This window comes from Eublepharis macularius, chromosome 1 (genome assembly GCF_028583425.1).
Source record: "Eublepharis macularius isolate TG4126 chromosome 1, MPM_Emac_v1.0, whole genome shotgun sequence".
Taxonomy (NCBI): domain Eukaryota; kingdom Metazoa; phylum Chordata; class Lepidosauria; order Squamata; family Eublepharidae; genus Eublepharis; species Eublepharis macularius.
In genome coordinates, this window is record NC_072790.1 from 212,367,150 (window position 1) to 212,395,135 (window position 27,986).

Below are 27,986 nucleotides of genomic sequence, written 5' to 3' on the forward strand. Positions count from 1 at the left end.
CTGCTGGTGAAAAAGGAAGGAGGGATTCTGTTTGACCACCAAAAAGGCTGTGCTGAAAATTAAGGGATATCATATACAAAAGTCATGTGGGATGGCAGTTATGGGATGGAGGGAAATTAGACAAGACTGAGTGGAAAAGCCGGCTGGATCCCAACCTCATGACAGTTATTTCTATCTATTGTTGTTGGGCTTTTTTTTTGTTTTGGATTTATTTTTTGTTTTTGTTTTGCAAAGACTGTATTTATTTTTGTAAGTGCTCCATAGCTAGGCTTTAGCTTTTTTGCCAAAACTAACTGTAAAAGGAGTTCGTTTTTCTTTGTCAGAGCGTATCTGAATTTAATACAATCTGCTGAGCCTCATTATAATATACTCTTTCTTTATGATCAAGGGAAGCTATTGCAAGTCAATTCTGGTGCCAAAGAACAATTATTTTTTGAAGCACCAAGAGGAAAAAGGCATATAATAAGACCCACTGAGGTAGGAAGGAGAGAAGCAATTTGTTAAATGTTTGCATGCGTTGACTCACTACCCACGCTTTTGACATTTATATAGTATTATTATTTCCTTACTCTTTGACAGAGGTGCCTAGTTTATAGGATGCTTTGTTTGATTTCCAGTCTCACTTTGCCAGTACTTAGTATGTAAGCCTGATCCTCTGAGTTGTCTTATACTAGGTTCTCCTTGCTATTATCATTGGCTGCTGTCTTTTCTGGGGGATTGGGGGCAGTGCATTGGCTTTCCAGAAAACCACATGTTCTGCCTCATGTATCAGCCAACTATACTTGTGTTTGTGTCGGTGCTGAAAGAAGTGGGCCAAGGGACTGGCATGGGACAAAGAGAAGATTCCAAATTGTGTTCAGAGTAATGAGAAGATGGTGGCAAAGTTGTGACAATTTGTGGCAGGGACAAGATGCGTGGATGAAATGTGATGTCACACTTGCACTTTCTTCCACTGTGCAATCTTTTAGTGCCTCATTCTTTGGTGCCAATTGGTACCATCCTTATTTATTATATTTACAACATTTATCTCTCTCCTTTCTGCCTTTTCATCAGGCCATCAAGGAGACTAACAATTAATTAAAACAACATAATAGAAATATATCATAAAACTAAAAAGAGAGATTAAAATACATCTATAAAACAAAATACAGCCAATTAAAACATAAGGCAAGGAGGGATCACTGAAGGAATGCCAGACAAAACAGTTTTCACTCACTGATAGAAGTCAATAATAGAAGGGGGCAAATGAATATTCCTGGGAAGGGCCTCCACGGCTGAGAAGGCCCTGTCTCAGGCTGCCATTCCTTGCTTTCACTTTGCTTTCCCTCTTTTTATGTTACCTCCCATTTGACATTGACTACAATCTTAATGCCGTTTTTCTTGAAAATAAATCCCTTCTGTCATCAGCGAGGGCCTTTCAATGGTTACAAGGAGCAGTATACCTTTGTTTGCTCTAACTTTCCCTCACCTTTCTATTATCACCATGTCATGTGTCCTTTTACTCATTTTCAGTGACTTATCAATTTAAAAAGTATTCAATGTATATAAGAAATGGAGTTATGTATTTATAGGAAATTTGTTTGCTGGGGAGGTGTATGTGGTACATATTTTGCATGGTTGGACCTATGCTAGAATGACAACTTAATGAAAACTAGGCTGGGTTGTTACAAAAGACTCTCCAGCTAAAATGTACAAGAGGAACAGTTGGCTAGTGTTAGATAGAAGATCAGTGGTTTTGAGGATCTGTCCCCCACTCTGCAGAATCTTGTACTGACTTAGCTTGAAAGAATGACCAAATACCTGGTGCACTGGTAGCTGTTCCTCCAATACTTCTTCCTGCTCCCCATGACATTAGCCCATCTTGTTAATTTCCTGCACCAAAATATTTTCCTAGGTTCATGGGAATGAATCACAGAGCTACTTGGTGTATGTATGCCATCCTATTGTAGACCTCGGGGTCTGAAGCATTGTACTGGGCTGCTGTTCTGCCAGCTGACATAGGTGTCGGAGGATGTCAATCCTGATGCGTTTATGATTTAGCATGTTTTCTATTCTTATCAGATTGAGAAGATTGAATGGGATACCTGGACATGTGTTCTTGGTACCACCTGTGAAGGAATTTGGCCAATGCACAGTGATGTCACAGTTATCAATGCAGCCACTCTTACCAAAGACAGTACCCTTTTAGCTACAGGAGATGACTTTGGTTTTGTGAAGCTCTTTAAATATCCAGTGAAGGTAATGTACAGCATAGCACAGTTTTTGAAGTATTTTTCTAAAGCAGGCAAATGGGGAATAACGGTGTGATTTGGGAAGGTAGAAAAAGTAACTAATTGAGCATCTATTTAATTTTTATCCTGCCCTTCCTGCACGGTATGCATACATGGAATTCCTTCTTCAAATTTTATCCTTTAACAGAAGCGTAAGCTGGATTAGGCTGGGAGAGAGACTCTGACTCAAAGTAACCCAGTGGGTCCATAGTTGAGCAGGGACTTGTGTCTTAGCCCTGAAACCCACTCTGGCTCTCACATCAGTTGGTTGTGTTGCAGGGCCAGCATGCCAAATTCAAGAAGTATGTGGGTCATAGTGCTCATGTCACCAATGTCCGATGGCTACATAATGATTCTGTGCTGCTGACAGTGGGTGGAGCTGATACCGCACTGATGATCTGGACACGAGAATTTGTGGGCACCCAAGAAAGCAAGCTGGTTGACAGTGAGGAATCAGATACTGATGCAGAAGAGGATGGAGGTAAAGGGTTACATAGCTCATATGTTTTATTTGCTGTACTTTCAGACCATGCAATTAATCTACACAGCTACAGAAGTACCATTTACACATCAGGCTGAGTTCGTGATGCGAATTCAGGGCCTTGAATCACATTATGCAGAACAGGATGCAGACAAGATCATAGAATTCGTGGCTATGTCATTACAGATGCAGGTGGTGAAGAGTTACACTTTTGAATATGCCCTCATCTCTCCCTCCACCCCATCCCCATATGTCACATTTGCACAACAAGGAGAGGGTTATGCCAAATCTTTCTACATGAAGCATTCATTTATTACGTATGGAGATTTTGTTGTTTTTTTATGTGCAGAAGCTTTTTAAAAATTTTCCCCACCTGTATTCTGAAATGGTATGTGTCACCTTAAAATGTAGCTTGGCCCAAAGCAAGAAATATAAATAGAATGATTGGCTGGTGCTGGATTATTATTGTAATACTATTGTAATGATAATTTTAACCATTTTGACTATACATCTTTTCTTATTTTATGGTTCTATAACATGTATTGGTCTTGGATATCTTCATTTTGAAGTGATCTGGAAACAATATATTGTCTGTTTTGTGCATAACTAAACATACAATAAATTCTGCATTGTAATATTGCAAACTCCTAAACAAGGATAATTTTCCGTTCCACATTCCTGTAAGGTTATGACAGCGATGTTGCAAGAGAAAAAGCTATTGATTATACCACAAAGATCTATGCAGTGAGCATCCGAGAGATGGAAGGTACCAAGCCACATCAGCAACTGAAGGAGGTCTCAATAGAAGAAAGGTATGTCATGGAGAGATGTTTGCTGATGTTGTCTTCTACTACATAGAAGCCATTGCATGCAGAGAAACAAGTGTTTGCACATTAAAAGGGCATAGTGTTCCAGACAGTGTTATGTACAGACCATAAAACCTACACTGAGCAATCCACATTAATCTGCAAGGTAGTTCATTTCTTCTTCAGTTACGTGCTTGTTTCAGGGTATCACGTGCAAAAAGCTAGGCTGTAACAACTGGCTTTAAAATGTCACTGCAGATTCTTGACCTGAGAACATGTTGCAGGGATTTTTGCATTTTAATTATAGATATATCCGTTGTCTTTTGGATACCATAGTTTAATTCTATCTTTTTTTACATCCTGTGATGAAATAATAGATTTCAAATATCACAAAGCAGCCTAATTAATATTTAGGAGCAATGAAATTGTGATTTGTGACAGCTGCAAACTGTTAATTTGTATTATGGTTTTCTGTTTTTAAATGAACTCCCTTTGGGTATGGTTTGCACTTGTAATGGTATTTTAAAGAGTTTTTTTTTAACCTTTCTGCAGACTGTTAGATGATGTTGCTGTTCTTTTCTTCAAGTCACGAGGCCTTATATTCTCCCTTAGTCAGGCTGCCTATACTTAATTGGAGGCAGGGTGTATAATTTTTAACAGCTACAGCCAGCAGGACCATCTAGCTTGCTATAGAAGGCAGGAGAGGTAGGGGAGAGCTGAGAGAGAGAATGGACCATGGAAGTACTGCCTTTAAAATGTCTTTCTGTGGAGCTGTTAAAGCAACAACTGCTATTTCTAGATCAAGAAAAGACAATCCTACCAACTGTGCCCAATTAATATGTGCTCAAATATCATAAGTGTATGTACCCTATTACTGTATCCTGTACTGCTTCAGCAACATATGAACTAAGGAAAATCATGTGAGAAGGATGGATCATCTATCCCACCATTACCTCAAAGAGCTCAGAACTCCATTCTCCCTCCTCCATTTTATCCTCACCACAGCCAGTGTGGGGTAGGTTAGGGTGTAGGGTGAGAGAGAATTGGTGGGATCTCGTGATCCAGAGATGTAAGGCTTTTTGATCACTCCCGTGTTCCCTTCTCCCAGCAATCCTTTCCAACCTTGGGGAATTTTTTTCCCAACACAGTTTGCGGGACCCATGTACTCACATAGTCTCACAGGGCAGGAGGCTATAGAGAAGCTGGAAAAGAGAATGGAATTTTCTGTCTGCTATCAGCAAAGCTATAATGATGGAAAAGGCTGGGGGCGAGGTTAGACCCATGACAGTCAATACCTTCCGTTGACAGATTGGAGGACCCAACCCAATGACTGGTCCAATTTCTTCCAGTATAATTCATGTCTGAGTGAAGAACTGAACCTGGGCTTCCCCAGTCCTAGTCCAGTACTCTAAGCACTTGATATGTGATCTACCCACTGAGACTCCTCTTCCATTTGATATCTTCATTTTATACATTATAAGAATGCAAGGGATATACCTGCAGACAGCTGTTCAGACATAATGTGAACTGGGCCCTAATCACCATAGCATCATGAGGGTGCGTCTTCAAACCACTTAGGTATTCATGTTCTAAATTCTAATTCACAAGTCTGTTGATCCAGGGATATCAGAACCAGAGGTAACCAGTTAACACATCTTCGTTTCTCTATGCTTTCCTGCTTTTCCGTTCTGTTCTCAAACCACATTGCTCTGAAAAGCTTGAATTTGTCAGTGTGGGGCTGATTAATATGTGCATTTCTGAGGAGATATATTCTTCATGTGTAGAGTTTATCCCCCTCTTCCCCCTCCTCAGTCTCATATGGGGATAAATGTCAAGAAATGGCTTGAAAGCAGCTTTTCTCTGTGACAAGATCAATGCCGTGATTTTCACATAGTGGTATTATCAGACAAACGGCCTCCTTGTATAAAAGCCCAAGTGTGAGGAATGTGGTATCTCACAGGTGCTGATATGTGTCTCCTATTGGAAGGCATTCATTTAGTGCCTGGGCTTTAAAAGCATTTGAAACGCATTGTTACAAGCTAGTTCAGAGATGGCACTTCTGTCATAGCTGATTTTCAGATTCACTGAGAGATTAGGAAGAAAAGCTCAGGTGTTTCCAGACTTCTGTTTTGGTGCTTCATTACAAAGGTAGCCTCTAGTTTTTCTTTGAATATTGAGGAATTATAGGTGGAGATAGAAGAAAATGCCAGGACGCTATGCCAGGTGTCATGGATGAGAGTAGAAGGGGCTGACATCCATTGACATATATCAGAGTTTGTAGAGTCATCCATGCTTGGGACTCTCAACTTGCTCAGGTAGGCATGATTTTCACAAACAGGAGTGAAACATGGGGACTTGGTGATATCCTAGCACCTCTCTCTTGGGCTGAGCAGATTCTAATCTAGCGGGACCCAAGACTTAGCTAAGACTTTTTAAAAAAACAAGAGCTGTCCATTTTCTCTCTGTTTGTGACTGTGGGGCGGGGCCGGGGGGGCATGACCATGTGAAGGACAGCATCCATTTGAATATCCCAGATGGTCAGGATTGTTAGTTTCAAGTTAGGTTAGCAGTCTTTCTCTGTTTCACTTCTTTCATTAGTCTGCATCCTAGTCCTGTAACCTGTATTTTCTCAAGAATTTTTGCAGTAGAATAAAGCTTGCATTACCTTGAGAGAAAGCGATTACCTTGATTCCTGCCTGGCTCATATTACTGAAGCAGCCCCACTGTGGGGCTCCTGGCACCAAACTGGTGAGGGGGCAGGGATCAGGAGGTGGTGGCAGTCTCACAGAGAGGTTTCTGAAACTCGCTTAAGAGGTATTGGGGAGCAGCGAGGGATTCATGCTGGGATGAGTGAGTTTCCTCACCAAAATTATGCACCCCCCCCCCCCGCATGTATTATTTATTTATTACTTCGATTTATAAACCGCCCATCCTCAGGGGCTCTGGGCGGTGAACATGAGTTAAAATAAATAAAAACAAAAAAACAATAATTCTAAAATCAACATACAATAAACAATAATAAAATAAATTAACCAAATACATTAAGGTGCAATGGTGGGGAGAACCCCCCACCCCAAAGGTGGGAGGCTGACATGGCACCGCCCCCTTCAACCACCGAACGCCTGGCGGAACAGCTTTGTCTTACATGTAGAACAGGGCTGGGCCTCAGTTGCCTACCCTCACCCCAGCCTAAGCAGGGGTGAGGGTGGCCTGTTGGGCGCTGCAGCGAGACACGGGTATCTTACTGGATCCAGGAATAACTATGTTAAAAGACTGAGAACTAGATTTAGCAGAATGTGTTGGCTGTTATCTGCCGCTTCAGTGCTGCTAAAGCAGCTGTAAACAGCTTTGAATGATCGGCTTAGAGTTGTTTTGCTTAGATGGAGCAACACAGGAGAGCCAGAGCATTCTTGGGAGTTTAGCCTGCAGTATTTTGCACAAAATCCTCTATACTGTCTGTAAGATAAGTGCTTACCCATTTTTTAAAAATATATGTCTGCCTTTCCCTTCACTCTTACACCTTTCCAGTTTTCTACCAGCAACCCTCCCCTCAAAAAACCAGTACTAAAAATACCACAGCTACTGGCCATCCGAGAGCGATCAGCTGGCACAGAAAGCCCCCCCCCCAGGGTGGCAGAGGCATCCTATCAGTGAGAACATGCTGCTGCTGTCTGTGAACAGCCTGGAAACTGGCCCTGTGGCTGTTGTTTTCCCACATTCAAAACCTCTGCTGGACAATGATGCTGCTCTCTTGCAGGCATTGGGGACCAAACCTTTTCTTGCCCACAGACAGCCCCCCAACCTTAAACAACTCACTCACAACAACAGACTTCCCAACAGGGGCACGATCTCAGGGCCTGCAATAAACCCAAGATGCCAACTATGCCCCACGTTCACTCCAACAGCTCAATCACTGGACCTTACAGCACCCATTTTATCATCTCAGGTTCATTCACTTGTTCATCTTCCAATGTTATGTATGCCATCAAGTGTCAGCAGTGCCCTTCTACTCTCTATAATGGACAAACAGGTCAATCCCTTTGCAAATGAATGGACAAAAGTCACAGTATTCAAAAAACAGTGGGAGATCTTTTTAATCTCCCGGGATGTTCCATCACTGACTTAAAAGTAGCAGTTCTCAAGCAGAAAAACTTGAAAGGAAAATTACACCTCAAGATTGCTGAAATGGAGTTTAAGGTGCTATTAGACCCAAATTGTCACTTCCACATGCTTTGGCCTGCCATTAGTGTGAGATAGAGGCCTAGCAGGTGCAAAACCATGGAGGAAGCCTAGGAGAGGCCTTGGTACTGTTTTTGTTGCTACCCTGCTGGAAAGGCTGGAATGCCCCTTCAATTTATCCACACAGTTGACAAATGTGAACATTTGGCCACTGATTGCTAAGCTGACAACCTCTCACCCCAGTCCAAGGGTGAGAAACAATGGTCTAAAACAAGGGAAACGGGGCGAATACTTAACGTATGCAGAACTAGGCTGTGGCTTGGATGCACTGGAGCGTTTCTGTGGACAGAAGGATTTCTTCCCTTTCTTTTTTATCCCCTGCAGCCCTCAATGCTCCCTGAAATGGTGTACAGGAACAGCATTTCAGGAGTTAATCTGGGGTTGTCGCAAGAAGGGGCAATGTAAGATCATTGCAACAGGTTTTTAAAACATAATTTTAAATCAAAACTTAAAATATACATCTAGTAACATAGTTTAAAATAAAGAAATCAGACTCTGATGGATTGCAACCAGTCCATTAGATTACAGCAAATATTGAAAAGAGAATGTAAACAAAAACAAAGGAATCTGGATACATGCAGAAAAGAATGAGAAGTCAAATCTACCTAGATAAGTATTCCAAATGGTAGAGATAACTATGGAGGGTACTTTGCCAGGTATGTAGAGCCCAAGCCAGTTTAGTTTTTTATAGGTGGAAAGTCACAAGAGCTAGAAGTTTGATGTATTAAAAATGAAAAAAAACCAAAGCGAGATCTCCATATTCAGATCATATTTGTGTGTGGATATACTGAATCCACCCAACCTTGATAAAAGGATCTGCCAGTGAGTAGTAGTATCCAGGACATAACATGTTCCAATCCTACAAGTGTCAAGGCAGGCTGTACTTTTAAAGCTGGTAAGTCACGTTCAGTAGTTTTGTCCTTTTTGAGTCCCCTCTGTGCCTGAATGTTGAACTGTTGCTATATTGGCTTGGTCAGTAAGATTTCTTTTAGTCATACCTAAGATCTCATGGGTCTGTATTCTTCTTTGTCATAATTTAGTTAAATGCTTTAGGTCTGTTTCTGTTCAAGGTATCAATCTTTAGCCAAAAATCCTATGTCCCACAAGAAACAGGAAATTTGCACTGTAGTGATGACAAGAAAAGTGGTTCTGTTTCAAAATAAATCCTGCAGTTATTTTAGTATGTCTGTTCCATTGAGATCATTAATTGATGTTTCTCTCTCCTCTCCCCATCCCTATTGTTTTTCTTCTCTCCTTTCTCCCTTTTGCCTATGTCTCCCTCCCTTGCATCTCCTTATTTCTCCTTTCTTTTTCCCCCTTGCTCCTCTGATTGGCTGTCCGCCCCCTTGTTTTTTCTGTAATTTAGAAGTGGGGCACCTATCAGAGGAGCTGCAGGAACCGTCTCGCGGTGTGGGAGTCCTAAGAGAAGTGCTCCCACACCACGGGGCAATTTGGTCTGTGGTGGGACTGTCCCGGACATTCCAGGACAATTGTAAGCCATAAAGTCATATACTTAGGACAATGCGGACAAGTTGATGGGAAATGATTTGTTTGTGCCTAATCTGAATTGCTTTAACTGAGCACCCTAGAATGTTGATGGTACTTCTGTTGTTTGTTTTACTAATATAGGGGGCGTATTTTCAGAGGGGCTGCATTTTGCCTTTTACTAACTCCTGATGCATATCCCATTTGCAGCATTTTGTCTGTTTGACTCGCATGACTAGATTAATCTATAACCCCATAATATCAAGTGTGGTAGTGACCTTTAAAAAGAAGTATCAATCCTGAAAGCAATTAAAACACTGCCGTTTTCCTCCTCTCTGCCCCCCCCCTCTTTCAATCTTTCTCATCTCACTTGCCTGCCATGGCCACAGGTCAGGTCAAAGTTAATGCCACCGCAATGTGACCTTCATTGCATACACAAGCCCCTCCCTATTTTTGTGTAGCTTTCCCACTCATCTGTTGTACCCGGGAGCAGTGCAGTGTGAAAGAGGCACACAGGAGTGCAGGTTTGGCCGTAAGCCATAGCCAGTGTTGCAGGCCCTCATGCTATGCTCCCAGAGTGCCATCAGTTCCCACTCCCTTTCACATTTCTGGCACCTATTGCCCATCCTTACATTAATTTGACTCACAGAAGGCAGGTCTAATATTTCCTTTATAAAGCATTAACATTGGATAGTGCTAGGGTGCTTTATCTTATTTATTTTCTTGTTACACTGTATTAAGAGAATCATAGAATCATAGAGTTGGAAGGTACCTCTAGGGTCATCTAGTCCAACCCCCTGCACAATGCAGGGAATTCAAAATGATCTCCCTTCCCCCCAACACTCCCAGTGATTCCTGCTCCAGAGAGAGCCTGCTTTTCAAAAGTCATTTATTCCGATACTAACAGCAACCTGATATGTCTGATCTTTCAAAATGGCTCTGACTAATTTTTTCCCGCCACAATTTGAATGCTGTGGCTCATTGACTTGTCTAAGGCATGGTCATTTGTTTGTGAATTCTAGAAAGATTTGGGGCTTTCTCAGAAAATGCACATATTGGTCTCTGTCTTTTAAAAAAAATCTGCTGCCTCTCTATGATATTGTCATTTTGAATGCTCACATGTTAAAAATTTGTTTTAGGCTTTAAAATGCTAATTTCCACCACAGTTTTCTGTTCTGTGAGATCCTTTCCCTCAAGATGGAGAGCTTCATTGCCGTATTTCTGTATATGAAAAGGATAACTGGATGACTGATAGTATACATTTTTAAGGTCATGGGCCACTCAGTAGTTAATTTCTAGGCAGGTATCTCAATCTGGTATAAGCCTTTGGCTGTCACATACCACTTTTCATACTGAAAGGAGAAAGTAAGAAGTTAACCTGGCTGAATGCAGTTTATTTGAATGTAATATGCCCATGACACCCAATCTGCCTCAGAAGGAATGGAAATTTTTGGTCAAGAAATCATAACAAAGGAGAAACGTATGTGTGTGAGAATGAGAGAGAGAGAGAGAGAGAGATGACAATGAAGAATGTTGTCGAAGGCTTTCATGACTGGAGAACGATGGTTGTTGTGGATTTTCCGGGCTGTATCGCCGTGGTCTTGGCATTGTAGTTCCTGATGTTTCGCCAGCAGCTGTGACTGGCAGCAGCTGTGACTGGCTAACATTTCGCCAGCAGCTGTGACATGGCATTGTAGTTCCTGACTAGTTTCCTGTAGCCCGGAAAATCCACAACAACCAATGAAGAATGTATTTGATTATTGTGCACTACAGCTCGTTTTGAAAGCTTAGAGTCTAGGAAGCCAGCCCTACAAGCTACATTGCCTCTGCTAAACTCATGCCAATACCTGTCAGCCATGTTGATGATGATGATAATAAACATTATTCATAGTCCACCTTTCTCACTGAACTGCAAGATTATATAGTATAAGTCAAATATGATCAACAGCTGGGATATCCAATGAACAATGCAATAGGGTTTGGATATCACACATCTAAAAACAGAGCTAAGAACCAAGCATAAGCATATTTAAACATGACACATTAAATGATGCGGAAGTCACATAGTAGGAGCATACTTACAACAACAGACAGCACACTCTAATATGCTCCATAGCCCCTGTCCTCCTATAGTCACTGTCTGTTGCTGTAAGTTTCAAGGACAGTTATGGATCATTTAATGTCATGTTTAAATATACTTATGTGTGGTTTTTAGCTCCATTTTCATATTTTTCCTGGTTTCAGATTTCTGATATTCAAACTCTATTGTATTGTTTATTATATGCCCCAGCCATCTTACTATATAAAAGGCTAACCGTGTTCCAGACAGCTAAACTTCCTACCCTGATGTGCCTCCAGAGGGTGCTGCCACAGAGCAAAGCTCAAGAGAGACAGCCCATCCCTCCAAGAGCGCACTGTGGAGGGAAGCCCAGGCCAGGATCAGGCGCTGAGCAAGTGGCAATGCCCACCCCCTGCCATCACCCAGCTGGGAAAGCTAGAGAACAAAAAGGGCACCCCCAGGAAAAAAGGACGATTCAGAGGACAAGAATCCGGGGAACTATAACAGTAAACTATCAAGAACAATTAATATATATATTTTTACATGTGCAAAGTGCTAAAGTGCAAGTGTATACAGAATCAATACAAAGTGCATGAGTTACACGCATTCAGGGGTAGTCTGTCAATAAATAATTAGTCACAACAATTCAATATATAGTCTCAACTGGTGGACAGAGAGTACGCAGAGGTGGGAGAAAAGCATCCTGCTTGAGCTGGAAATCAGTCCATTAGTCCATAGGTCCACAGATAGGATAGGACAGGCCCAAAGGCACTGCTAGCCAACGGGCTTCTGCGCAATTTTCCGTTCCCGTTTCGGTGTTTCTTCTTCTGAGTGTGGTGTGAGGAGAGACGCCTGTGGAGTTCCATTAAAACTAGCCCTAGAAGAAGAAACACCGAAACAGGAACGGAAAATTGCGCAGAAGCCCGTCGGCTAGCAGTGCCTTAGGGCCTGTCCTATCCTATCTGTGGACCTATGGACTAATGGACTGATTTCTAGCTCAAGCAGGACGCTTTTCTCCCACCTCTGCGTACTCTCTGTCCACCAGTTGAGACTATATATTGAATTGTTATGACTAATTATTTATTGACAGACTACCCCTGAATGCGTGTAACTCATGCACTTTGTATTGATTCTGTATACACTTGCACTTTAGCACTTTGCACATGTAAAAATATATATATTAATTGTTCTTGATAGTTTACTGTTATAGTTCCCCGGATTCTTGTCCTTTGAATCACCCAGCTGGGATCAGGAGCGGAGCAGGTGGTAATGCCTGCCCCCTTCAACAGGTGGGATTAGGAGCAGAGAAGGTGGCAATGCCCACCCCCCCTTCACCAAGCTGAGCTCAGGAGTGGGACAGGTGGCAATTCCTACCCCCCGCCTTCAACCCAGCTGGGATCAGGCGCGGAGCAGGTGGTCATGCCCGCCCCCCCTTCACCCAACCTGGATCAGAAGCAGAGCGGGTGGCAATACCCGTTCCCCCTTCAACCTGCCAGAATCAGGCATGGAGCAGGCGGCAATGCCTGCCCCCCTCTTCACCCGGTCGGGATCAGGTGCAGAGCAGGCAGCAATGTCCACTCCTCTTCTCCTGGATGGAATCAGGCACAGAGCTGAAGACAATGCCCTCCCCCCTTCACACGGCTGAAATCAGGAGTGGAACAGGTGGCAATGCTTCCCCCCCTTCACATGGATGGGATCAGACATGGAGCAAGTGGCAATGCCCACCCACCCCCCTTCACCAGGACGGGATCAGGAGCAGAGCAGGTGGAAATCTCTGTCCCTCGCCTTCACCCGGCCGGGATCAGGCGTGGAGCAGGAGGCAATGTCCAATCCCTCTTCACCCAGCCAGAATCAGGAGCAGAGCAGGCAGAAATGCCACACCCCCGCCTTCACATGGCCGGAATGAGGCGTGGAGCAGGAGGCAATGCCCGCCCTCCTTCATCCAGCCAGGATCAGGTGCAAAACAGGCGGCAATGCCTGCCCTCCCTTCACCCGCCCAGGATCAGTAGCGGAACAGGTGGCAATGCCCACCCACCCCTTCACCTGCCTGAATCAGGCATGGAGCAGGTTGCAATGCCCACTCCCCTTCACCCAGCCAGGATCAGGAACAGAGCAGCTGGCAATCTCTGTCCCCCAGCTTCATCCAGCCAGGATCAGTCACGGAGGAGGGGGCAATGCCCGCTTGCCCGCCCTCCTCTTTCTAGAGCCCATTGTATTTTTTCCTACAATGGGCTTTGTTACTAGTTGATCATATTTATCTTACTCTGTGCAATCTGCCTGCCTCCATGAGAAAAACAGACTATAACTAACATTAATCACCACCACCATCATGGCTTACAGGTACTAACATGAGTTTATCAGAGACAACGTAGTCTGCAGGGCTAGGTTCCCAGGCTCCCAGCTCGGGAAAGACACCTTTGAAAAATAGCTGCAGTGCACAATAATAAAATGCAGTCTTTATTGTCATTCTATAATAAGCCTTCTTTTTATACATTCTTTTTTCATTTGGCTTCATTTAGTATAATATGTTTCTCTGGGATGTTTCTCTGACTCTCTTCCCTACATGCCAGATTTCTCAGGCTGTACAGAGTTGCTATGAGGTATTTTCCAGGGTTTCTTTCCACCTGTAACTTTGCTATTGTTCTAGCACTGCGCTGAAAGGGCAGCTTCTCATGGATGTTCTTAGGATGCCCCAGAGTGGTGGCAGCTGGTTACCAGGCGGCTGTCCAGCGAAATCTTAAGGGACTTTCCAGCAAGAAAAGTCACCTAGTGCAAACATAGACAAGCTCCTAATTTTTCTGGGAAGTTTCTTTTCTAATTACCCTTTGTAACTGTGAACTCTTCTTTGGATGCCATTGAATCACTCCCTCCCTTCCTTCTTCCTAAATTAACGTCAGGTGGTCCTTTTACATGAGAGGCCTGAATACGCTGCATTGCTTTCAGATTCTATCCGACCAGCATCTGAAATACACACACACAGACAGACTGTTGTCAGCTTTTATGGTGGCTTTACTTCAACGGATGCATTTCTTGCATGGAAAAAAAGCCTGTCACTACATGCAATGAATATAAATCTGTGAAGTGTATACAGAGTCTAACTGAATATAGCTTTGTTTTCTGCCTCTGCTCAGGGGATTGTATGTCTGCTACTTGTATGCTCTTTCTCCATCACCCTCTGCTATCTGTACTAGCATGCACATACAAAATCTGCTTATACAGAAACAAATAGCAAATGTATTCTACTCATTCACTGCAACGCCCACTTAGAGATACTGGCGAGTCATATAGTATTGATCTGATTTTTTAATTCATAAGATGTTACCTGTATAGCAAATTGGATGAGGATTCTTGGCCAAATATAAATTCACAATAGCCAAGCAAGAGGGACACCTTGCAGAACACTCTAGATGTCAGCACATTCAGGCAGGAAATTAAATCTAGAGCTCATGATTCTCCCTTTTGGTTAGCTAGCTTCAATTGACCTGGATCCATTGTGAGTGCTTCAAGATGAAGACAGATGTAACACTGTAAAAGAACTCACAATGTAACACTGTAAAAGCAGTCACAACGAGTTCCTCACTTCTGGCACCCATAAGCTTTAGCCATAATTCCTCATGCCATGATTCATCTGTTCATTTGTATAATTTTCATTAAACTTATTTTTATCCACAATCATTTTAAAAACAGCTGCAAAACTGCTCCTATAGATTTGGGTGTTGGTGACTGCATAGGAACAAATAAATCAGTGTTATGTACAACTAGCTTTCATCTCAAACCAGAGTGAATTAGGCTATAAATTTGCAGCACTGCTTTCTGAAAACTTTCCCAGGTGAGAGAAATGTGTGTGTATTCTGAACATGGAGTGCACTTCCAGATGGCCTCTGTGTTCTAAAACTGTTACATCTGTCTTCATCCTTAACTGAATTCATTTTCCTTTGTATAGACCTTTTCAGATATCACATCCACATGTACTGGGAGTCTCCCAACTGTGTATAGATGCTCACAATATACATGGTAGCCATGTTGTCTGAACAGGGTAGCACACATATTTTGCATGCGTGTACAGCTTTGGTGTATGTGAATTGACCATTAGATTATCTTGGGTTCTGGTTCACATGTACTGAAACTATATGCACATGCAAAATATGTGTGTTGCCCCATGACAACATATGACCACATGTATTGGGAGCATCGTGGGTAGTGCACCTGTGCTCCTAATACGCATGGTTGCCAGGCTCCCAGTTTGTGCGCATGTAACATCAGAAAAGGACTGTTGTCATTCATTTATTTAGTTTATTTAGAACTTTTCCATGCTGCATCTCCAGGAAACCTGCCTGAGGTGGTTCATTCCCAAATCCCGCATCTGTAGCTAAAACAGTTACCCTTTGTGTAGTCATCAGTGAAGATTTTTCATAGCAAATTTTACCAACAATTCCATTATAGGCAAAGGGTCAGAATACCCAAATATGTTTGCATAGATACTTTCACCCTCCACCAGAACTATCCTCCTTTCAGAACCAGTGGAATCAGGATACTCTCTTTTGAGTCTTTCTTTATTTGATTAATAAAGCAATTGTAGTTGTATTTAATCATTTGCTTCTTCTAATTTTGAAGAAGTGAAATTAGTCTTTTCTATAAGTCTGTCTAAATCCTGCTGCATGAATCTTCACTGAAAAATTATTCCAAGCAACAAAGGCCAAAAAAAGAGGGCAGCCTTTATATAGGACTCAATGAAACAGTGACCTGAGCAAAGCTGTCAATGATAGGACATTTTGGAGGTCATTAATTTATAGGGTTGCTGTGTCAGAAGAAACTAGCTATAATACATGTTATAGTTAGCTTGATAGAGCCTGGGTGTGAACTGCAGAAAATTAGCATCTGTAACGTGGGGAAAATTGCATCACTGACCTAAAAGTAGCAGTTCTCAAGCAGAGAAACGTAAAAGGAAAATAACAATGCGAGATGGTTGAAATCGAGTTTATTTGCACATTTGGAACAATGGATTCCCCCAAGGTTAAATCGGTGACATCCATACTTCACACCTAGGCTCTATCCACCGCCGGCACCAGGGTTTCTGGTGCCTGCGGCCACTTGCTCGTGCGCACAGCGTACACCAGCCCCGGGACTGCATGATGATGTCATCATGTGATGACATCATCGTGCAGTAAAGGCGGGACCATTGGCTGGCGGGTGGCTGGGGCGGCACAAGGAGTCTGCCCGCACTCCACACGCTACCCCGGCTGCCTGCTGTCCCTGGCCCGCGGCTGCTGCGCCCACCCAGGGGCATGTGGCGGCAGCAGTGCGGGGCTGGCTGGCGGAGGCGGCGCGGGGCAGGCATGCCAGCTCCATGGCATGCACCTCTGCCCCTGGAACCCCCTCTGGCACCTCCTCCAGCCCCACGGCGCCCGTGGCCCCCACCTCACCGCCTCAGTGGTGGCGCTGGAGCTCTATCAAGCTGACTATAACATGTATTATAGCTAGCTTCCTGACATTCTGATTTACAATCTCTCTCCCATCCTCTGCCTGGATTATAAGGACCCCTTTCTTTTTCTACTCCTCGTATTTGACAAAGGGAGCCCTGACTCTCCAAAGCGGATAACCTGGAAATCTAGTTGGTCTTTCAGCTGCTAGTGGACCAAAATCTTGCTTTTCTACTGCAGGCCAACATGGCTACCATAAGTTAGAAGCGACTTGACAGCATGTAACACACACACACACACACACACACACACACAATGAAACATGCAGTCATTCATCTAAGGAAAACTGCCACACAGCAGCCACCATCTGTTATAGCAGCTTCTCCGTCAACAAATTAGATGTTATCCAAGACACACTGAGCTAGTAGTGCTCTATGTATTGTCGAAGGCTTTCACGGCCGGAGAACGATGGCTGTTGTGGGTTTTCCGGGCTGTATTGCCGTGGTCTTGGCATTGTAGTTCCTGACGTTTCGCCAGCAGCTGTGGCTGGCATCTTCAGAGGTGTAGCACCAAAAGACAGAGATCTCTCAGTGTCTGAGAGTGTCTGAGAGATCTCTGTCTTTTGGTGCTACACCTCTGAAGATGCCAGCCACAGCTGCTGGCAAAACGTCAGGAACTACAATGCCAAGACCACGGCAATACAGCCCGGAAAACCCACAACAGCCATCACTAGTAGTGCTCTGTTTCTCTTAGTCCCCCCTTTCTTTTAAAGTAACATCACTGTGCTTCTGTGTATCTCCCTACCCATACCTCACACAGGGCTTGTTGAAGTAAGGTCCAGCCTAACAAACCTAATGCTGTCTCTGTTGCACCTGGACTTGTGCATATGATCTATCATGTGGCATACAACTACCTTTGACCAAGTACACCTAGCCCATCACTCTCTATTCTGACAGGTGGCAGAGTATCAGATAGAGAGGTCTGTCACATAATCTGTTTGAAGTATGGAGATGCCAAGAACTGACCCTGGCACATTCTACCTGCAAAGTACGCATTCTTCCAGCTCAGCTATTGTCCCTCTTGTTGCCTCAGTTATATGCACTGCCTTTTTAATAGGTTATTCATTACATGTAAATCTCATCCTTTCTCTAAGGAACAATGAGCAGCATGGTTCCTAGGCAATTTCCTGTCCAGTTAACAGCCTGACCGGGAAATGGAATTACAGTGAAGTACTTGCAGACCCCAATTAATTTTAAATGAAGATTAATTTAATTTTGTAACCTAAAGGCAAATTGGAGTTCAGGGGGAGGCGTATTTAGGCAGTCAGACTCAGTGACCTCTCATACGAGTACAGTCAATGGCCCGGTTGAGACATTCAAATCCTCAGTAATATCCTTTGCACAGAGGGTGCCAGAGCCAGGGCTTGTGGGCCCATGTCCCACCATCATCATGTGAATGATCTTTTGTGTCTCATGGATAAGCCATGGTGTATGACGTGTTCGTAATTTGCCCCAAATGGGTGATCCTTCCCCACCTGCACAACATGAGCCTGAATACCTAATCTGAGCTCATGTGAAATCTTTCCCAAATGATGTTAGTGTGAATTCTGGAAGTTGCTAAACTCCTGCACATTGCAAGTAATTCAATACAATGCAATTCCTGCGGGGAATGAGAAGAACAATTGTCCTTAAAATAGTAGGGATACCAATTACAGTGCACATCACTGTTTAAGAAGGAAACAAACATCTAGGCTTATGGAGGCCATTCACTGATCTCCTGCTGCCAAGACCTACACCAAACCTCTGGTGGCTTAAAAATAAAGGTCCCCTAAATCCTCTTCCGCTCTGATTATAGCTTGAATTAATCTGCTTTCCTGCTTGTTCTTGTTTGTAAGCTGAAGCAGGGTGACATGTGAATGCAATAAGTAGCTTTGATATTTAAAATTATTTAACAGTTGCTGTGGTCACTGGTCAGCATTCATTCATTCCACTATAACTTTACTTACTGCCCATTAGTCAATCAGTGTATGGGTCAAAATACACAGCATGAAGATTAGAATGTTAGTGGGCAAGTTCTGGGTATTTTTGACGTTTGCATGAATGTTTGAGAAACAACGGGCCCCTTCCTTATTCTGAATTGTGCCATTCTGTTTCTTAGAGCACAAAGAAGGCATTAAATCCTTCAGGTTGCCTGTGTTAAACCACCACATTACTTTTCCATTCCAAATCAGGGACTTCCATACCTGCTATTTAGCAATTAAAAATGCAGTGTAGACCTGGTTGTGGATCTTACAGGTTCTCGTCTGAAGTGAGAATCTGTGTCTGTTTTATCGAAGGCTAACTTGTTGAAGGTGTGAGTATTTTACTGATTTCACTAACTGGATTCAAACAATTCAGAGTAATATTTATGCATAGCTGAGAAAGATTCTGTGCCTCCTCATGGTTCGTTCCACCAACTCTCGTCCTGGTCTCTGTTTCTATAATGTCTGAAGACTAATACATATGACTACTTTGCCCGTGATGGGATAATTTTTTTTAAAATCCAGATTAAATTTTGGGGTGTGTATTCTATCACACAACTCACTTACACGAGGTTTTGCAATGGCATGCCCAAATGAAACCTTCACATAAATTCTTCGCATGGGCAAAATGCAAGCAAAATTTAACCTCGGCTGAAAACTTTAGCAACTCATCATGGGGCAGTGTGGTCTTGTGACTCATCCCTGCATCAATTCTTTTTTTTTAATAGCTAGCTTTACCTTTAGCTCTGGAAAGCAGGTCTGTCTCATCTTTGGGAAATGGTCAGCCCATGCAGAATCATCAGGATTGGCTTTGCTGGCTACAGCCCAAATCTGCATGAACTCAAGGTGCCATTTGTGCCAAAGCAATTGTACATATACACAATATGTGTAGGTTCCCAGGGCCAGCTCAGCCCCCTATTTTTGTAGAGTTTAGATTGCCCAGTGGAAGCCCACATTTATTTATTTATTTATAGTCCATCTTTCTCACTGAGACTCAAGGCAGATTACAGTGTGAGATTAGTATAGTCAATTCAAGATCTTTCCATAAACAATGCCATAGAGTAATTAAACACAATTTTACAAAGACCTAGCATTAGTAATAATCCAATACAGAGTTGAAGAAATGCTGCAACAGAACATAAGCAATTCTAGGGCTGACATTAGACCACATGAAGCACAAGTAGCTCATAGGAGCACATATTTAAGACAACAGGTAGTACATAAGGCAACATAATGGTGAAGTCTATGGTCCTTAACCCATTAGCGAAGCATCTGAGAGTCCCTCCCTACAATACAGAGCTGAAAATGGTGCTAAAACAAAACATAAAGAAATTGACATTCAGTAGGAAACTATTCAGTAGGTTCATACTTACAGCAACAGACAGTGCACAGTAATATAGTCTACAGTCCCCATCCTTTCCTAACATATCTCTGTTATTTCTTTACATCATAATCCTAGTAGCTGTGTAAAAAAGCAAGGAAAGCTAGGAGAGAGGGAGCTTTCCCAGTCTCTTCAGGTAGACCATGCCATCCAGGCAGGCTGGTCTGGACAGTTAACGGTCCAGAGGTTGAATGTGCATCATAGAACATTTTCTTCAAACTGGATGGGTTCTCACCAATCTGTACTGGTTGAAGTGACAGCCGTACAAATACACTTGATGTAGTTGGGATGCTAGAAGATCTTGTTTATCTATCTATAATCTGATTTTTCAGTGGAAAATTGCCCCCCCCCTAGTGGGGGGATTAATTCTTCTCCAAATTAAAACTCTCTATGCTTATAAATCTAGCACATCATCTTTGAGCCCAGCCTTATCTTTAAAATACTAGTTTTCTAGATAAGAATATTTGTGTGTGAGTGTGTGTGTGAGAGAGAGAGAGAGAGAGAGAGTACACACCATTGAGCATTCAGGTATGTGAATGTACCTTTCTTCTGAAATGGTACAGTCTGAAATGGTACAATTCTAGATGTGTTTGTGTAGACAAAGTCAAAAACTGGAGAGATCAAAGAATTTTATTAAAAATAATAAAGCAACACATTAAAACCACTTTGAGAGTACCTGTACTTTTATCCAATATCCACTCCTGCCATTCCAAACATACTCACACGTTCTTGTTACATTACTGTAAAGAAACCGTTAATACTTGTATTGTGTTTTAACTTGCTTTCCTTTGGAGGCAGGGAATTGTCAAGTAAGTATAAGATACATCTCTGCACCCAGCCACCCCAAAACACACAAGTTTCTTTGAGTTTACAATTGATACTGTAAAGATGATTAAGGGTAAAGATTATGAAAGTATCTTCCACTTGCATCTATACCGAATTTGCATCTTTAGCATTTCACTTTTCAAAATAAACTGGTTACATTCATATGCTAACTGATCAGACAAGGGGTGTTACATGAATTGTGATGTGGCATTATTTTCACATTTCTTACGTGGATGTTTAAGGTGCTAACAAACCACAGAAGGCATATGTTTTATATATACATGTATATGTATATATGAATATGCAGAGTATTTGTAATATATGTGCTGTGTATAGAGAAATATAAAATATATATGTGTGTATATATTTTCGAACTAGATCTTGTGTTTCTTATCCAATACGGCCATGTCATAGTGAACAGTGTCCTCTAGGGGTGAAGACAGATGTAACATTCATTCATGTGTAAAACTTGACTTCACAGCTTGCTCTCAGACATGTCTTTCAAGTCAAAGACTGGATCTGCCCTTGTCTTGCCCCTCCCCTCATGCTTAGAGCAGGCTGATCAACTATATTGTTTTAAGGTATGTTAAGTACATTTATTTCTATATCTTACCTTCACTTACTGCCCCTTCACCCACAAACAAAAATTTGAAAACAGTTGTAGAACTACTCTGGGGAGGGCAGAGGAGAGGCGGGTTGACATGACAGATGCTAGCCAACAGACAGCCACTACAACTATTATCTGAAACTCTGGAGCAATTTTTTGTAGAGTTTGCTTTAGAACAGAAGATTGTATGTGTATTTTCGAGGCAGTGCAAATGAGTACAGACTATACACACCACACCATAAATGTTACGTCTGTCTTCACCTTTGCTTTCTTCACAAATCCTGTCTTGCTTTCCCCATAAACTTTATCAGACATTCTTAGGAGAAGAGATGCGATAAGTGGTTCATTTCCACAATTCACTAAAACAGAAAGAAGAAAAGATCTAGTGCAAGCAAACCATTGAGTATTTCCTAAATTGCTGCCTTAAAAGCCCTATTGTTTGATCTCATGTGATTTCTAGACTGTTTTCCTGATCCAGAGAACCACAAGCACCACAGAGGACTGTGTGTACCTAGTGCTACTCATGCAGTTCCAAAGTGCAATTGGTGGTTAAAGATCAGAAGACTTTTATGATATTTCCTATCAATTTTCAAACCCGAGAGGAGCAAGCCCTCCTTTCTTTCTATCTACTTACTTACCTACCACATTTTTATCTTGCTGACCCTCCATGGAATTCAGAACAGTATACATGGTTCTCCCTTCCCCATTTGCTTCCTGTGAGGCAGACTATTCTGCGAGATTGGCCTAAGGTAATCTAGTGAGTTTCATGGCAGAATGGGGGTTTGAACCTAGGTTCTAGTCTAACAATACATTAATCACTACACCACTCTTTCTCTGAACTCTTGGCCAGTTGGTCATTCCTGAAAAACAAAAGCAGTTTCCCCATGTAACTTAATAATTGTAACAACATGATTTTTAATTGCAACTGCTTCCGCTTCTTATCTCTTACTACTAGTACTAGTGTTGTGTAGTGGTTAGAGTGTCAGACTCAGATCTGGGAGGTCCAGGGTTGAATCTGCCACTCTGCCATGGAAGATTGCTGGATGATCTTGGGCCAGTAACACACACAGCCTACCTTAACTCACAGATTTGTTGTGAGGATAAAATGGAGAACAGAACAATGTAAGCCGCTCTGGGTCCCCATTAAGTAGAAAGGCGGGATATAAATGGACTAATTTTTTTTTAAAGAGCGAAAAATGATTTTGGATGGATGGGTCAGTGGGGGAATGGTTAGAAGCATATTGACTGACCCCTATTAACCTTGGAACACAGGGAGAGGGAGAGAGAGGAAGAGTATTGCTTCTCCCTATGGGGCCATGCAGCATCAGGATTGGAGGGAATTTTGGCTTCACTGCAACCCTGTCCTTAAAGGTCAGAGCAGATCTGATGTTAGGAGATCTATGACTGGAACAAGAGATGGGCACGAACCAAAATTAAGCACGAACCAGGCCGGTTCGTCAGATCCCATTTCTGATGAACTGCCATGAACTTTAGGCTGGTTCGTTTGGTTCATTTTTTGGTTCGTCACTGCAGACAGCCTGGTGCCAATCAATCAGTTTCCTAGGCAACAGGAGATGGACTTCCTGCAGACCTTCTGCTGACCCGGAAGTGATGGTTTTCTGACCTGGATGTGATGTTTTTACAAACCAAACGAACCAGTTCGTGAACCAGGGGCAGGTTCATGAAAGTTCATGGTTTGTGGTTCATGAAATTTGATGAACCACGAACCACATGGTTCGGTTTTTTTCCGGTTCATGCCCATCTCTAACTGGAACTCCCACAGACTTCTTTTCAGTCTTAATAGCAACTATGTAGGGGGACTGGATCAGGGCTACTCCACCAAGGAAAATGTTAACCCTTTTCCTTGCACTGTTTCTGTACTTGAAGTGCCCCTGTGTTATTGATATTCTTCCCTTGGATAGCCCCTGTAGGTCCATTTTTTCCTGTAGGTTCTTTTTTCTGGTGAGGCTATAGAGGTCAGGAAATGGCACTAGGAAAGGGCTTTAACCCTTTCCCTAGTATCTTGGCCTCCCGTCCATGTCATACCCCCCGCCCTCAGCAGCTGCTATTAAGAATAAATAAACCTGTATGAGAACAATATCCCTCCTCCGCCTCTTGAGGGCACTCTAATTTGACTGTTAATACTTTGAAAGAGAAAACAAATGTTTTTTATAATTAATTTCAAATAATTGAAAACAAGTCGAGATAGAAGGATTGAACCCCTCACTATCTTCCCGTTTGGCCCAGAAGCAAATTGAGGCTGTTGGAGCCACCTGTATTTTATAGAGATGTGTGATCTTTTTCTGCTGCTATGAACCCAAAGGGCTTCTCTTTTTCCTAGAAATAGTAGCCATTTGTTGTCTGGAAGCAAGTAAAGAAATTAACTCAAAACTCAACTAGACATTACAAACGACACAGGTTCCATCATGAGGACTTGCAGCTATACTGTAGTGGTTAGTTTCCGGTGGCAACTCATGTGTAAATGCATAGCAGGGCCTGATTAGGATTTGGACCACTTTGCAGGAGGAGGAGGAATTCTTGCCATCTCCCATGTGCTGTTTTCAGTGGCTGAAACAGCCAGGGGGTCATTGGCTCTATTGAGAGCCAGCACATGCACTGAATGCTTGCACGTGCTGCCTCCCCACAGAGAAAATAATGCTCGCATAGTAGCCTCTGGGCTCTTTCAGCTAGTAAAAACAGCAGAGGGGGGAAGACAGGAATTCCTCCTCCCAAGCAGCAGTCCCAAATCCAAATCAGGTCCTGCTGTGCATTTATTCATGAGTTACTTACTACCAGAAACAAGCAGCTACATTACAACTGTAAGTCCCTGTGGAGGACTTGTGCAATTCATAATATCTTGTTAGGCTGTACAACACATCATTGAGTGGTGGGAGCTAAACCTAACTTCCGAGGGTCACAGTGCCTTAAAACAGGTTCTCTACCTTCCAGCAGTGTTTGCCATGTCTCACGGAGTTCATTGGTAGAAACTGAGATGCAAAGGAGCCCTTGGCTGCCTAGTTCTGCCTAGGTTCTGTTTCTTGATCTTACTTAGGTGTGATGACATCTTGGGAACTGGCTTTCCTGAGCATTCCGTTAACAGCTTTTAGCACAATACCTGTTCATTTATTTCCACTCATGGAAAGTATTTAAGGTGGGAATCCTCATATATGAACCGGCTCTTAGGTATAGCTGATGATAACCTGGTTATTGGTTAGTTCAGTCATATATTATAATTTGTCTTAATCTTGCTAATAATAATAAGGAAGTTTGTTAAATAGCCATCTTAACCTTTCAGACTTGTTTGAATTGCATATGAAGTTGGGGGGCTTGGGGGCATGTTACTCCACTTCCTTTGTTTTATGAGAAAAGACTTATTAATATTACAGATGTACAACAAGGGAGCTGAATGGGGGAGGCAACACAATGTTAGATTTGCAATAACATCCCCCCACCCGCCCAACCTCAGCCCTTGTTACTAAAGTACAACTTTTCAGACAGATACTTTGGTGCAATATAGCAGAAGCATTCCCTACCCTGTTATTCTCTTTCATTACAACCGAGCATCTGAGGTTCCTTAGGAGATGGACCAGGGGCCACGTAAGACATTACATATTTAGCAGTACTCCAAAGGTGTTTTAGGTATACACCTATGCATGTTATGTGTGAGTTTGCAAACCCATATATGACGCAGATGCCCTCAGTGCTGAGCTGTGATGGGCTGCAGCTCCTGATTGAGTGTATACCAGGTGGCAAATCCAAATTCACCTCTTTGTAATTTGTGAAGTGGCTTTAGAATGGAAAACAGAAAGTCTTTACATCATTTGAGGCCATTGACATTCTCTGGATTTTTCATTTTCTGTACAACAAGCTGAAAAAAGGTGTTCTATGTGGATCATGCAGGAAGCACTGATGAAGCTTCCATTCTTTTTTTCTCCTGTCCTGTAGGATCTTTATAGTGCAGAGTCACTTTGCCCCAAGATGTCAGGGTATGACCTTTCTGAATTTGCAGATTGGTGCACTCTTTTGATTTCTGTTTTAGTTCTTGCTGGCATGCTTGATTAGCATGGGTGTGCGCCACACAGGAATGACCAGTCAGAGGCTTGTGCATGAATGAATATAATAGCCTGGTTCTATTTTCTTGAACTATACTAAGTTTCTCACTCGGTTTATTTGCTGCTTCCAAGGGGATCAAGGTAACTCTTTCAATGTTGTCCTATTTTACCAATCTTAAAAGTGACTTGAGTTATCATAATTTCATTTGGGTTGCTGATTTTCTTGCCAAGTTGGTTGTGCTGTGGTATAGTTAAATGATGTTACAGTAAATGTATTAGTTGTGTTGGTTTTAAGAAGCTTGTATTTTAAAAACATGTGTATGACTCCTGTAACCTTGCTAGGAAGTTTTGTACCTCCAGTATTATCTCAGTATTATTACTTTTCTAATAGTTCTGAAGAATTGTTCAGTGTACAAATGCTTTACCATCCTAATTCATTTTGCTTTAATAATCAGTATTATGTGAAGCATTTCTCATAAAATGGTAATTGATCTGTTTTCCACGAAGAATGAATTATGATTTGCCCCCTCCATTTGCTTTGACTCAGGAAAACAGCAGGAGTAGGAAGGTTAAAAAATGTCTGTAAGTCCAGATTGCTGTCCTGAGCTGCTGTCCTGAACTCCCCGCCCCCCAATGGAGACCTTGGATCTCTTTACATTTTATCTATTTTGATCTACTCATAAGCAAGGCCATTCAAGTTGATCTTCATTCCCATAACATTAATGGATTTCCCAAACCTTGATTTTGTATTCTTGCACTGCCTAGCCTTCTACTCTGTTAGCATTGATGGTTACTAATATTTAGAGGTTACTAATATTTAGAGAAGCTGTCAGTAAGTTTTCTGCTGCATGTTTGTCTTTTCCAGTTTGGGGGGGGGGCTATAATTATAGCTGTTTGCTTTGCTGCCGTTAGTTGCTGGTATACTTGAGACAAGAAATTCTGAGTCAGTATCAGTAACATGCATTTATGAAATGAAGCAAAGGTGCAAGAGCACAGGACGATAGGTAGGCCTTAATTAAGTGCTCGATAAATACCATACAAAGTGGAGACCTTGCTAGCACTGTGAAACCTGTGTCTGTGGCCACCAATCTGCAAAAAAGACAAAAAGTAAGGTGGAGCCAACTCAGAACCCACTTATGTCACCAATCACATGCACAGTCCTTGTTAAAAAAAGGACTCTCAATAGGCATAAATCCAATTTTTGGACAGAATAAAATACAGCTTTATGTGTCCTCTTCATTTCCCACTGAGGTGTTGTTTGAAACGGGAGCATTTTGGTTGTTTTTCTGCTGAGGACTAGAGCCATAAAAAACCACCAAATGTAACAGAATGGTTTCTGTTAGATCGCAGTGATTATCGCAGATTATAGGAGAGGTCACTGAGGATCCTACACTTTCACATATACACAAGAAACTGGAAAAGTGTTTTTTTAAGAGCGTGTGTGAATCTATTCCCCTTTCACAGGTGTCTGTAGAAAATCTGTCCACTCACAGCCTCTTATCCCGGCTTAGCAGCAGAGCCTAGACTTCCTGTGCAAAAGGTCCCAGGTTCAGGCCTTGCCATCTGCAGCTCAATGGTTCTCAGGGGTGGGAAAAGCCCGACACAAGAAGACCCTGGAAAGGCAGACTAGAAAATCACAGTGTTCTGCATGCACACTGGGACATTTTCAAGCCCTACATTCCCATCGCAGCCTCCTGAGCCTCCTGAAAAGCCATGCTAAAGCACATGGTAGCCCAGGGGCTATAACTGGACACCATGCAAAAAATGAATGGCTTAGCTTGGAAGGCAACAACTATTACAAGCATAATTGGATCCTGGCCCAAGTTTCCATGGAGTTACTGCTGATTTGCACAGGTGCAGTTCTAAAATGACATGTCCCAATTGCAATGAATTCTCCCAGCCTTTCTGCTGTAGACAATCTTGACAAAAGCTCTCAAATCCTGACTCTGGCAGAGATGAACATACACACACACCCTCCAGGCTCTAGCTAGCTATCTTCGCTATGGTCAGCATGTAGGACATCTTTGTTTTCTCTCAGGCATACTGATATTTATGTTTCACTGTGCTTTTTTCAGGCCACCAGTTAGCAGAGCTGCTCCTCAGCCTGAGAAACTGCAAAAGAACAACGTCAACAAAAAACGGAAACTGGTTGAGGTCAGAGTTAATCATTTCACTTTCATATTTGTTCACTCTCTTTTAAGACTTCATGTCTCACTGCAGTTACACAGGAGTCCGTCTGCACCCTAAAGCATAACAAAAGTTATTTCAGCATCAGCTTTCATGAGTCAAAGTTCACATCAGAAGAAGAAAATTCACAAAAATTTATGCTAGGATAAATTGT

The 27,986-nt window shown here is 42.4% G+C and overlaps 1 protein-coding gene across 1 annotated transcript in view; it reads left to right on the plus strand.

Moving 5' to 3' along the window:
* EML6 (EMAP like 6) overlaps nucleotides 1–27,986 on the plus strand; it is a 197,260-nt gene that overhangs the window by 144,275 nt on the left and 24,999 nt on the right. Inside the window, exons 26-30 of the mRNA XM_054986606.1 lie at nucleotides 389–477; nucleotides 2,062–2,238; nucleotides 2,550–2,751; nucleotides 3,437–3,563; nucleotides 27,721–27,799. Coding sequence (XP_054842581.1) covers nucleotides 389–477; nucleotides 2,062–2,238; nucleotides 2,550–2,751; nucleotides 3,437–3,563; nucleotides 27,721–27,799 — 674 coding nt within the window. The remainder of the gene's footprint in view (nucleotides 1–388; nucleotides 478–2,061; nucleotides 2,239–2,549; nucleotides 2,752–3,436; nucleotides 3,564–27,720; nucleotides 27,800–27,986) is intronic.